The sequence below is a fragment of the Mus musculus genome, chromosome 12 (genome assembly GCF_000001635.26).
Source record: "Mus musculus strain C57BL/6J chromosome 12, GRCm38.p6 C57BL/6J".
NCBI lineage: Eukaryota > Metazoa > Chordata > Mammalia > Rodentia > Muridae > Mus > Mus musculus.
This window is the reverse complement of record NC_000078.6, coordinates 78,794,555-78,808,885: the sequence shown is the minus strand read 5'-3', so window position 1 is coordinate 78,808,885 and position 14,331 is coordinate 78,794,555. Positions and strand designations below refer to the sequence as shown.

Here is a 14,331-nt window from a genome sequence, read left to right as displayed (position 1 = left end):
GTCTTATTAAAAATGTTAATAACTATTAAAAGAGGCTCAGAGTAGTAGTCTGGGAAATAAGAAAAGTGAGGCCTTGGGCCTCACAGCTGACTGAAACCAATAAGCAACCTCTAGAAGGGAACTGTTTCTCAGAGTCTCTTCAACTCCAGGGAGAAGGAAGTTATTTTAAGATCAAAACACTAATGGAAGATTTCTTCTGTACACCAAAGCTACTTAACATGACATACTAATATCTTTTTTAAAAAATATTTATATTTTCATCTATTTGTTATCATTACTGGTATTACTTTGTTGAGGTTTGGTCTGTTGCTATGCACTGTAATGCTAAATACTGGCCCCCACGGTATAGTTGCCCCAGGGATGAGGAAATCCTCAAGTATACCAAGTGATGCTATGTAATCTTGCTTCTTAATTTAAAACCATTGGTTGAATAAAGATGCCTACAGTCTTTAGATGGGCAGAAGAGAGGTAAGTGGAGCTTCAGTTTCTGGGCTTGGGGTCTAGGTAGGGCCACTAGGAGAAGAGAGAGAAGGTGGAGAGAGGAAGTCGCCATGGGGCAAGGGATCATGGGAACTGGGCATGAGGGTTGGCCAGCTGTAGTAAGAGTGGCCCAGGCAGGAGATGACAGGTCCTATCTTGGGGTTATTTACAGGGAAGGAGACAAAATAGCCATAGAGGATTGTTATCTGCCCAGCTCTAGTGCTAAGGCTTATTATAAATATAAAAGTTTTATGTCTTTTATCTGGGAACTGAACAATCAAAGGTGGGGTAGAAACCCCCAATTAATATTAAATATTTACAACATTACTTCATATTATGTAGCTTTTCTGAGTTTTAAAAAGGCCCATCTAACTGTACAGTGACATTGATAATTTTTGTAATACTAATTACTCACTAGAATAAATTCCTAGTGTAAGATTACTGATTGCAGAAGTATTTAAAAGACTTTGATACACACTGACAAACTGCCTCCCAGATTTATAGCAACTTATACTGCAACAAGCAATGATTGTGAGTGCCTACTTTGAAACATATCAAATTATAGATTACTGATCTTTTATTCTCTGGTGAACATATTTTTACAAGACATGATCATTTGTATTTTTTCAATTAGTTTATCTTTAATAACTGAATTGATATTCCTGCAGTCTTAAGTAGAACATACTGTTTTGCTATGTTAGAACAATAGCTTTTAATAAAAAGTTATCTATAAAAATAACTAAAGAGGAGGGTAGGGAGATGGCCCATAGTACAAACTGCTTGCTGTACAAGCTTGAGGACCAGCATTGTAGTCACCAGCATCCGTCACTTATCTGGCCCCGTGGAGTAGAGACAGGGGTACCCAGGCCACGGTGTTGACTTGGCAACCTCTGGGTTGCCAGGATCCCACTTCATTAAATTGAAGTGCAGAGAAATTGAAGAAGACATTGGATGTCAACCTCTGGCTTCAATACATCATGCACACATATATGTACAAGCAAACATATGAACACACATTTATACTCTTCCCTCAAAAAATTGCCAAAGAAAAATTTAAAAGTTGTATGTTTGGTGACATACACTCTGGGGACAGAAGGCAGGTAGAACTCTGAGTTCGAGACCAGCCTGGTCTACAGAGTGTGTTTCAGAATATCTGGAGCTATATAATGAGACTTTGTCTAAAAAACAAACAAATAAGTACAGGAAAAGAAAATTTGTAATTAGTTAAAGAGAGATGGTAGTTTTCAAATTTGAAGAAATTTTATTAGCCTTTGTCTGTTGATAAGAACTGGAAATAAGAAACATAGGTTTCAAAGAAAGGTCTTATCTGGCCACTCTGTCCATAGTAATTCTAAGGCCACGTGACAATTTAAGACTCAGAGCGGGGAAAATCATTCCGGAGCTGCCTTTCATTCAGAGGGACTTGAGAACATGGTAACATCCATAGGTACAGGCAGCCCCAGAGAAAAAGAAGAATACAGCTGAAATATAGAAGAGGCTCATGATATGAGACCTATGCACATTAAAGAACATAAGTAGTCGCTGGAGAGATGGCTTTGGGTTAAGAGTACAGGCAGTTTTTCTAGGACTTGGGTTCAATTCCAGCTCATAACTATCTCCAAGTATAGTTCCAGAGAACCAGATGCCTTTTTCTAGCCTCCGAGGAAACAAGGCACATATGTAGTATGCAAACATACATGAAGGCAAAATACCTACACATAATAAGTAAATTAAAAAAAATTAAATTAGTGAGAAAACTATACTTGCCTATAAATTTCAACTAGGTTTAAGACCAATTTAAACCTAGTTCCAAATAGCATTATTTATACCCATACAGAAGTCTATCAAGACCTATTCATTCTCGTTTTTCTTTAGCAAAAGCTTTTCATCAAAACTCCAAATGTATTGTGTGAATCAATTTAACCATACTAAAGGGAGACCACTTGCACTGAAGCTCAGCCTTATTACTTAGGTATTACCAACCATTATTGAAGCACACGAATAGTTGGCTGGATCACATATAGTTATGTAAAGGATTTCTGATAGCAGTGCACTGCTCTGAGCAACAAAGACATACAGCAGAATCTATAGGTATGAATAAAAAGATAAACCCCACAGCTGCTGTCATGACTGAATTAACAGGGAAAGCTTTCAGATGGCGTTCTCAGGAAGGAAAGCTGCCCAAGTACTTTTGATGAACAAGTAGAACAGACTAAGTTGCCAGTCACTTAGAAGAGTTTTCAGTATGTCATCAGATACACACAGCACAAGAAGATATAAACTAAATCATCTCAAGTTGCAGTACTTTACAGAAAATGTGAAATACCAAACGACATAAGCCTTCTTGAAACTGGTATAAGTTGATCACTTTAAAGAACATCCAAAATTATGATGAATTTTCTTATAATAATTTTGTCACATAGAAAGTAATTACATATGTATGGCTTTGAAATATGATAAATAAAATGTGTTCATTATTTTCTCATTTTTTCACTAATGAACACGAGAAAAGGTTTTATCTCTGAAATTAAGAATGATGTCATAGGGCTGGTGAGATGGCTCAGTGGGTAAGAGCACCCGACTGCTCTTCTGAAGGTCAGGAGTTCAAATCCCAGCAACCACATGGTGGCTCACAACCATCTGTAACGAGATCTGACTCCCTCTTCTGGAGTGTCTGAGGACAGCTACAGTGTACATATAATAAATAAATGAGTAAATCTTTAAAAAAAAAAAAAAAAAAAAAAAAAAAAAAAAAAAAAAAAAAAAAAAAAAAAAAGAATGATGTCATAATGAATAATACTACTAGCTTTGATAATAAATTCTATGGGGGGGGGTCACAATTTTCCTATTAAGCAACTCTTCATGTCTAGATTAAATTCCTCACTGCTACGATTTGATTAGTTCTTCCTTACTTGACTTTATATAGAAAGTATATTAAGGTCCCAGTATCTTATCTAACATTTCATGTGACTTAAATGATTACATATGCTAATAGAAATCAAATACATTGGCTTTGGAATATAATGATGATGATGATAATAATAATAATAATAATAATAATAATGAACACAAGTCCTTAAATTCACCTCCTAATGTTTTTTTTCCCAGTCTTGGCTTGCTTCTAAGAATAAAACATAGAATGAAGACTCTAAAATAGGCAATAGGATCAGGCCTAAGGGCACAACTTTGTATTTCTAGATTTCAGAGGTGGGAGGCAGAAGCATGGAAGCCAAATGCTAGCCTGGGCTTCATAAGGAGATTCACAAAACAAACAAACAAATAAACAAAAAACAGGTAATAAGAAGCAAGAGTCTATCTTCAAATATTCAAGACTCTGGGCAACCATCTGAAGCATTTTAAAAATTTTTATTTTTATTTATATGTATGTCTTATCTGTGAAGCTATGTACATATCTGTAATAGTGCTTGTGGAGGCCTGAGGCAGCAGACTGCCCTGAAGCTGGAGTCACAGGCACGTGGGTGCTGGGGCCTGAATGTGCGTCGTTTGCTCTCCCAATCTTCTCTTTCCAGCTGCCAGAGACTTTTTATCCCAGATTCCCAGGGAGCAAACCCAAAGCCTTGCTTACTCTAAGCAGGTGCTGCACTGGGGTCACACTCCCAGACCCTCTTCTCTCTTTTTAAACTAAAGAAGATACAATTCAGATCTTTGAACTTTGGTTTTTAGTGGACCAGGTCAGTATGAATTTGTTTAAAATTATGAGAAACTTAAGGCATATCCTGAACAGTCATTAATCATTAATAAGTTACATTAAATTTAAAAAAACTTTAGAGATGGGATTTTAATATACTAGTAACAGTGCTTGCCAAGTATGTGCCAGATTTTGGTTAACTTAATAACAGTGCAACAAATAAATAAAAGCAACAACAAAACTTCCAAATATAAGTGTACCACTTGTTCACATACAGTCTTCTATTTGGATCCCATGAAAACCTTAATACTGAGGTTCAGAAAAATAAATAAGTTGTCCAAAGTCAATAATAATTGACAATAAAAATTACTTAAATTCGCATATGGGCATGAGGTTTTGTTTTTTTTTTTTTGTTTTTGTTTTTTAAACCATACATATATAGGAGTCACTAAAGGTCAGGAGAAGACATCAAGTCCTCTAGAAATGGAGTTACAGGTTGTTTTGAAACCTTTCACCCACTGTAGCCCTCGGCAAGAGCAGTAAGCACTCTTAATCACTGTGCCATGTCTCCTGCCCTGTCAAGCATTTAACACACCATAAGAGGACGTCTTTGTAAGAGGGGGGAAAGTTACAAATTATTATTATTTAATAAAGTAGAGTCAAATCTCAGGTATGTGCATTTTTTATTTATTGAAATTGAATGCTATAGCACTGAATTACTTTTAGTAAGATTATGTTGAAGAACCAACATTTATAGGAGTATGCATTATCTAGCAAACTGTTAAATCTTCAGGGACACTCTAAGTTAAGCAACCTCATTTAGAAACAATACTTCAAACTAACTATTTTCAATCAGTTAATCACTTATTTGTAGAAGTAAACAACAAATATCCATGAAAAAATGGCTAATAGTTTATTTAGAAGTACCTAAAACAGGTTAAGCAGACATTTGATAGTAAAAGTAACTTCAGAAGGAAGCTAATATAAAAAAGAATCACTGGCCCTGAAATTTTGCTAGCTTTAAAAAATCCTTATCTTTAAACGTTTATGACAGGGTGACAAAATTGTAGTATATCTCATTATATCAAGTCAGTTTATGTTAGAAATCTAGAAGAGTTTTGTTACTTTATTTCATTCTTTATTCACCCTTATTTTCTTTGCTTTTATCTTTTATTTTCTTCACATTAAAACATCTGGTACACAACAAGAGGCTTTAACCACAAAATGCAAGTGTTTTCTACGTAACTATCAAGCAGCTCACTCTGTGTGTACGCCCTTTCCTGCTGCCTCTTCAAGGGTGTATCAAGTACACAGTCACACACACAGAAAGCAGTTTTCTCCAGCCTATTCTCTTTATTCTGCCTAGTTCTCCACAACCCCAAATTATATAACTGCTAATACAAAACAAAAGTTGGCATACATAGCCTGAGAATTATCTGGTTCTATCTCTTTCTACTCTAACCTTCACTTTTTTTTCAGGATTTCGTTAACAAGATAGTTTACTTTGATGATAAATGAGAACAAAACAATTACTTTATTTGCAATAAAGGAAGGTTTTGAATGTACATCAATTTTAAGGAAATCTTAATTAAAATTCTTACAACTTGTAACAGTATTATTTAAGACTTCTAGCTGCTTTTAAACAAAATTTGATTTGTTCCTCCTGAGTATTTCCTGTATCATTCCACTTTTCTGAATGTTTATTATTATTATATATTACAAATGTACAATATACATATAAATATGTACAAATTTACATATACAATCATTAAAAATAACCTTTCTAGTCACACTTTAAATTCTTAAGGAATGCTTTGTCTACTCACGGATAAATGATGTGTTGACTGGAAACTGAAGGCGTCTTCTCAAAGAAATAAATGAGCAGCCCTGTCCTTCCCTCACTTAAAAAAATTGTTGTTTCTGGCTGTGAAGAAGGCTGAAGCCATCTCCTGTCATGTGTCTATTAATTAAGACACTGACAAACAGACACATAATTTTAAGGGAGTATTTCTGTTGTAGTCTGATGTGTTAGCAGATTATTAGCAGAGAAAAATATTTGATAAGCAGTATTACACTTCTTTAGAAATATTTTTTTTGGTTCCTGTACAAAATGATGAGTTTCATTATGATTTATTAAATCTTCCAGGAAATAAATTACTAATACCTGGCACCATATTTCAATTTAGAAAATAGGTAAAACAGCCACATAAAAGCATTAAAAGGTAAAAAGGTAAAAGGCCACATAAAGGCATTAATGAAAACCATAGTGGATTATAAATTGGAAGAAATAATAGTCGTCTTTTAAACTTGTAGAAATGGAAGTCATGAGTAGGAACGGAAAAAAGTATAAAAAGTATAAACTTAGCCTGATTCTAAGTAATGCCACATGGACAAATACATTAGTCTTAAAAGAATTCAACATAAACCAGATCAATCCAGGCTAAATGAGGGAGGGAGAAACGGTAAGAAATGAAGAGTAAGCAAGAAGAAACAAGATAAAACATTTCTATTCTAACAAAACCCTTAGGAGGGGAAACACTAAAATTCTTTCATATAGAAGTACTAAATACTAATTTTTCCTACTGTAATTCTATCTGAGGGTATGCAGCAGACTTTACTATCTCTGAATACACAGTTGGAATAAACCTTGAACAAACTCTGTCAAACCCTGACCAAGGAACTTCCCCTTCTCCTATGACCTGCTAAAATCCACCACCCCTATGTTGAAACTCCAGCCCCTTTCCCCTCACCACCACTGCCTAACTCAGTCACACACTGTCAGCATCCTGAAAGCAACAACATGAAAGCCCTTGATTTGGGGGAGGGGACAGTGTTTGGAGGCCAGGCAGTCCTGAAAAATAAACTGGTCTTGTCTAGACCAACAATTCTATGAAGTAGAGACTGTATGTAGCCCCCTGAAGCTGTATTTAACTTCCCATTCCCACCTCCCTTTCCTCTTCGCAGAACACTCCCTACAGACACCCAGTTCAGTCCTTCCCTGTTTCAAACAGTCCTGTCTGTTGAAGTTAGATGGATTCTTTCTGCCATCTGTCCCTTTACACCATCCTAGAAGTCTAACACACATTATTTAAGCACAGACATTTTAAATATGCATTCTACACAAAATTTATCAAAGAAAAGTAAATGAGATACAATAGAAACTGCTTCCTATCTGGAATAAAGACTCATGAGAGAACAAACGTAGCATGTATATGATGCTCATGGGCAAATCAGGGTTAGCCTAAGCCCTGGCCAAGTGAGTGAAGTGCAGGCTAGATGTTACTTCCTATTCAAACCTCTACTTGCAGCAGCACAGATCAACTCTAGATGTGGCAAATTCAAATTTAACCCTCCCAAAGTATTAGCTTGATGTCAAAGCAAGTGATGGGACTGAAATTCAACTGTTGTTTCTTTTGTTTTGTGTGAGATCACAGCATGTTGTCCTGGCTAGTTTGGAACTCACAATCTTCCCACATCAGTTTCCCAGCAGCTAGGATTACACGTCCGCACTGATACTGGCTACTGTCTTTATCTCTGAAACAGACCATAGAGGCCTTCTTAACAGGATTATTATAGGAATGGTATATGCTAAGGTACCTAACTGCAGGTTTCAACAGGCACAGGAATGGTAAAATGACAATGATATAAAAAACAAACTTTATTACATCCAAAATTAAAAAAATGTTTATTTCATCTAAAAAACAGTAACTATAAGAAACATCACCTAGCTTTAAAGAGAACACAAATTAACATATAAGGCAACATTTCTTAAAATGACTTCTATTGGCTCTTAACACAGCTCTGTAAGGATCAGTGTATGCAGAAATAAAATTTATTGATTAAATGCTCCACGTGTGAGAATATGCATCTGCCATCACTCAGATCTCAGATCTAATCTCATTAGATCCACTCTGCCTGCTAATGTAAAGGCTTGAAGAAATTCTTTAATAAGAAGAGTTTTTTAACCTAGGATTCTCATGTTATTTGGACACAGAACTCTTTTGTATATAAATCATATCCTAGATCCAGGTTTTCAATTTTTTGTCATGCAAAAGAGTTCGAAGATAGTAAGTTGATCCCACATAAGCAATTCCTGTTTATCTTTTTAAAAAATTCCTGTTTATCTTATTGACAGTTATCAAAAACTAGATTTTAAGATGTAATTATTATCTTCATCATTATTCAACTTTATTTTCTAGTAGTTTAATAAAAAAAAAACTGAGTTGCTATAAAACATACTGCCTTGTGGGCAGTGCCACTCCCAGGCAGGTGGTCCAGGGCTGTATTAAAAAACAAGCTGAGCAAGCCACAAAGAACATGCCAGTGAGTAGCTTTCCTCCATGGCTCCTACCCTAACTTTTCTCAATAATGGATTATGATTGGTACATGTAAACTAAATAAATCCTTTTTTCTCCAAGTCACTTTCAGTTACTGAGCTTATCACAGCAAAGAATGCAAATTAGGACAGAGAGCGGTCTCAGGAGCTGGTGTTGTGGTAACCATACTGCTTTTGAGAGAGCTGTGAAACTGGAACTTGTGGCTGGAAAAGCCACTGAGTGCTTAGGGCTTCATAGGCTGCTCTGTGGCAGCTTGGAGGAGAAGACTGCTGAGGCAAAGGCAGACAATGGAGGAATCTCTCAAAAACTGTATCAGGCGTTCTGGTGATAGTTCCAAATTAAGAGTCTGTAGTTTCTGGTTGTTGAGGTTTACGAATCAGCAGTGATTCCTAAGAGACCAGGATCACCGAAACGTTTGATGTAAGAGGACAATCGACTAGTTGGCTGAGGTTGAAAAACCAGCTGTGACTAACAAGAGGCCAGCAACACTGAGGTGAGATTTTTTGGCAACTATTTCTTCAGGGGGAACACAATGAAACTGTGATCCCAGCAAACGCTGCATCTCAAGCCAGAAGCTGAAATTAGCAACATGTAAGTCTCCCGAATGGTAACTGTCTTGGTTTGGTTTTTTTTTTTCCCATTTTTTATTAGGTATTTAGCTCATTTACATTTCCAATGCTATACCAAAAGTCCCCCATACCCACCCACCCCCACTCCCCTACCCACCCACTCCCCCTTTTTGGCCCTGGCGTTCCCCTGTACTGGGGCATATAAAGTTTGCAAGTCCAATGGGCCTCTCTTTCCAGTGATGGCCGACTAGGCCATCTTTTGATACATATGCAGCTAGAGACAAGAGCTCCGGGGTACTGGTTAGTTCATAATGTTGTTCCACCTATAGGGTTGCAGATCCCTTTAGTTCCTTGGGTGCTTTCTCTAGTTCCTCCATTGGGGGCCCTGTCGTCCATTCAATAGCTGACTGTGAGCATCCACTTCTGTGTTTGCTAGGCCCTAGAATAGTCTCACAAGAGACAGCTATATCTGGGTCCTTTCAGCGAAATCTTGCTAGTGTATGCAATGGTGTCAGCGTTTGGAAGCTGATCATGGGATGGATCTCTGGATATGGCAATCACTAGATGGTCCATCCTTTCGTCACGTTTTTGTGTTTTTTAAAGAGAAGGCCAGAAGAGGAATGCTTACAGAGTGTGGGATAGAGCAACCTCTTCTTAATTTTTTTTAAAGAACTGTTTGGTTATTTTATGTATATGAGTACACTGTTGCTGTCTTCAGACACACCAGAAGAGGGCATCGGATCCCATTATAGATGGTTATGAGCCATCATGTGGTTGCTGGGAATTGAACTTAGGACCTTTAGAAGAGCAGCCAAGTGCTCTTAACCTCTGAGCCATCTCTCCAGCCCAGTAACTGATTTTCAATGGCACAAAATTTCAAGAGTGAAGAAGGCATGGAGAGACCTGGAACCATGTGGCAGGATTAGAATCCCTGAAGAGACTGAGAAGCCATTGATTGCAGGTGTACCTTCATTGCAGGGGAGACCAGAGAATACTGAGAGATACCAACCAGTACCATGGGGTAACTACCAAGGACAGCTGCACTAGTAGAGTGGGATCAACTTGAGCTTATGAGACAAGATGTGTGTTTTGCAAATGGTAGATCTAAAAATCTGAGCTGCCAAAGCCCTTTAGTGCTCAGAAGATCATAAGGGAGTCCCAGATATTAGACACTAAGCTGACACCACTGAGTTTGGAGTTTTGGGTTGATTTCATTGTAACTGTCTAATGTTTCAAGTATATAACTTGGTTTTGGTTTTAGAGGAGCACACAGTTAAAAGAGACTCTGGATTTATAAGAATGTGAGCTTTTAAATTGCAAGAATTTTTAAAGACTGTGGAACTTTTAAAAGTTGGATTATTTCATACTGTGATATTAATACTTACATGATATCTTGAGGACAAATAAGAAAGGAAAGGTCATGATTAATAGTATTTGTATATCATGTTGGCAAAGGGTCAATTGTGCTGGTTTTCATTAACTTGATATAAACCTAGATATCTAAGAAGAATCTACACTGAGGAAGTCCCTCCATCATATTGGCTGTAGGTATATTTGGGGGATTTTCTTAATTAATGGCTAATGTGAGAGAGCCCAGACTATGGTGGGCAGTACCACTGCTATGTGCTATGTTCCTCAGAACTGCAATATTCCTTCCAAATTGAATGTTTGCTCTAGGAAGGAAAAGGAGGATCAAAAAGACACAAGCCAGGGAGAACAGGAATGTAAAAGACTCAGGCCCCTAGCCAGCAGTGAAAAAAGGATCAAAGAATTGTTGGGGGCAGACAAGAGACTCGGGGCAGCTAACCTGCCTGAAAAAGACATTCAGACTGTCAAGCTATCTGTCAGCTGCATGGAGAATGTCAAGCAGTTTTGGGAGTTGCTACCCACTCTGGGGTAGATTTTCTGGTCTTTAACATTATCTTTGCTGCTTGCTAAGTAACCTTTCATCCACAGTTTTGTTAGTAACCCCAATAAAAAGCTCACTGGCTCACCAAATTGGACATTGGTGTAACCATTTCTTTGGTCTGTCCCCGTTCCCTTTCTGGGATGAACAGATGTGCGTTGCATCTCCCCAGGAACAGCAGCCACCCCTGGGCAGTTGCTCAGGCTGTTAAAAAGGGCAATTTGAGCATGCAAGTCATGAGGCAGTTTTCCTCTATGGTTCCTGCCCTGACTTTCCTCAATGACAGACTGTGACTGCGACATGCAAGCCAAATAAATCTGTTTCTCCCCAAGCTGCTCTCAGTCCTGGTGTTTACCACAGCCACAGAAAACTAACTAGCACAATATCTAAACCAACACTTTTGTTTAATGTGACTAAAATATAAAAGAACTGATCTCAGGGTTGAACTCAACTCGCCATCACTTACAGTCTCTTAAATCTGGCCCTTCGCATACACATTTTCGTTAGGGTATGCAAGGAACCAAAGCAAAACATATTGTGCTATTTTTACTTACCTAATATGTTCACAGCATAGTGAGGACTTTCTAAAACAATTCCTTCTTCCGTGTCAAATATAGGGTTATCTATTCCAGTCTTTGGAGGAATTTGAGCTAGTTTCTTAAGTCTCATGGAAGAATTTAGGTCAAGTTCTTGCTTTTTCCCTTCCTCTTCGCGCCTACGTCTCATATCCTCCTGTTGTTGTCGAATCCGCTCTAACTGTGCACTTCTTCGCACTGGCATCATTCTGGTGCCCAAATCTCCAGGGCAGTCAACAGCCATCTCTCGGTGCTTCGGATATTCCTCTGGTGATGCAAGATCAAGATTTTTTATTCCGCTGTCTGATTCCTCTGTTACATGCCCATTCATATATGATGTTGTCATGGTTATCTATAAAAACCTGTACCACTTTTTATATATCAAAATTTGCTATAAAGCCAATTCTCTTGATTCTGTAGTATAAAATCCATGTTACTTCAAAGAAAGAAAAATAACTTCTCATATCACATAATAATGCTATGAAATGTATCCATGAGGGAAATCTAAGAGGGAAAGATGGAGGGAAAAGTATAAGAATTATAATATTAAAAACAAACTTATACATTCAGCTCATTTCTAATTTCTACACAATATAGAGAATATCTAATAGGTACTTAATATAGTTGGTAATACAGAGTAAGGTCACTCCTTTCATTTTACAATGTTGAAGACATGAAATATTTTTTAAAAAGTTGCCTCTCAAAACTATGAAGCATACTATTCAATTTTACAGCTAAGAAAACTGATATATTAAAAAGTTTAGCAAAGTGAGAAAGTGAAATGGTTTCCTATTACTTTTGTAGAGAATAGGTGCTTTGTGGATAGAGAGACATTTCAACAGTAACTTTAAACATCTCAACTTTATGCTTAATTAAAACACACAGTTAGTTACCTGTGTGAACAACTGATTATAATCTGGTGCATAGCACAAGCCATCTTAGTGGCTAACTTTAAATATAGAAAAGTATTTCTGGGTAAAACAATATTTTTTTAAGTGGGTTTTGCAATGAAGACCATGCCCAAAGAATAATAAGGTTTATCAGCAAAGGTATCCAAGGATAAAACTATATAGATTAGAAAAAGACTACAGAGAATATCAGCCTTTATAACTGGTAATACATAAAGAAAATTAAGATGAACTTTATAAGGACTCATTTAGAGAAAACAGCATAGCACATATAGCAAAAGGCGCACACAGACAGGGAGACTGAACTTTCATTTTCCCTCTACCATATTTCCTAGCTTGTTGTTTAAGGACAGCCAGTTTTTCTCTCAACCTGAGTAACTTAGAAGATTAACTTCACAGAACTTCTCTTAGTTTTAAAAAAAGATAATGTATACAAGTTATAAAATAAATATAGACATGTACTATTAATATTAATTTGATTCTATGTTAAGAGTCCTTCAACATAAATTAAAATAAAAACATATTTTATTCAATGGCACTAGCTTTTCTTCAACCCACTTAGGCATAAATATGCAGGCTGTTTATGTGTGCAAACCCACACATTAAATTTAATTAGCTTCTTCTGCCCAGGCTTTAAAAATATTTACACTAATGAGCTTACTGCCTCCTTGAGCTGAGCATCATTTCAGCAAGTATGTTTAGAGTACAATGCTGACTCAGTAAAATCCAAGTTTTCAGACAGTATTCCTAATACTAGTCAGCCTTCTTTCAAATGTCCTTACAATGAAACTGGGAGAAAAAACAAACTACTTAATACAATAAACACCTACATTGGCTCTAGAAGAAGCACTAAGGTCAACAGTCAGGAAAATAGATATGAATTACACCAGTGACTAAAACTGTATTTTTACAAGAATGACAGATTATCCTCCATCCAAACTTTTAAGTCTTTTTATTAATAACCATGTGACCTACATATAACTACCTCATTTACCATTCGATTGCCTTCTTTCCTATGAAAATGAGAGCTATGAAATTTATATTAGGTGATTCTTAAGCTATGTTAATTATAAAAAGTATAAATTAAACTGGATGCAGTTTATTTAATGTTCTTACTATAAGCAAACAAATTTATGTAGGAGTTACTATACTGCGATGGTTAATTTTAAAAACCTAGGAGTTTATACATTTCTAAAAATGAACTCTTAATTTTTTCATTTATAATTATTGGATATTTTAAAAGTACATCTATTCACCATGCTAAATCATAAAAGAAAACTATAAATCATTATCTGGATCAGAATTTTCATGGTTAGACTATTATCATCACACTTGTCTACATGGATCTAGTCTTTCTTTCATTCTCAAAAGAGTTCTGCAACTAGTATTAGTCACTTCAACATTCTATTTTAGTTCTTCCTCCTAAGTGTTTAGTTTAGTGAGAGACAGAAAATTAAATTAAATGATTACTTTTCTCTGGGTTTCCTCATCAGATTCCAATGTATTAAAAAACATTTTCCTTATATATGTCTTATTTTTACATGTCTAGTACAATACGTATGATAGAGAAAATGTCCAAGAAATATCTGTTCAACTGAACTTGGACTACGTTAAGTTCAAAGAGGATGCAGACATCTAAAACAGGGTGACAAGAAACAAGGAAAATATAAGGATATAGTTCTTTGTGCTGCATTTTGATGTACAACTATCCATACAGAAGTACGGAGTGTTGCAGATAACTGGCAATTGTATGATCAAATGATACAGATGTCAGAATTCAAAACTCAATACCAAGAAACAACCATTTGCATCAAAGCTAGGAATCAGTTTACTGGAGAAAATAGTTTCTTATATAACCTTAAGTTTTAGGCAGAGGGAGATGGGAAAGACAGACTTCATATGCATGA

General features: G+C 36.3%; 1 protein-coding gene across 5 annotated transcripts in view; it reads right to left on the bottom strand.

The window, feature by feature from the left end:
- Positions 1-14,331, bottom strand: part of Mpp5 (membrane protein, palmitoylated 5 (MAGUK p55 subfamily member 5)) — a 91,833-nt gene that overhangs the window by 31,829 nt on the left and 45,673 nt on the right. For 3 of the 5 annotated variants that reach the window (XM_006516097.4, NM_019579.3, XM_017315139.1), the window contains exon 3: positions 11,496-12,020. In XM_006516097.4, the coding sequence (XP_006516160.1) occupies positions 11,496-11,862 (367 nt within the window). In that variant the 5' untranslated portion in view covers positions 11,863-12,020. The remainder of the gene's footprint in view (positions 1-11,495; positions 12,021-14,331) is intronic. The other 2 variants (XM_030246824.1, XM_006516098.3) reach the window with 1 other exon arrangement.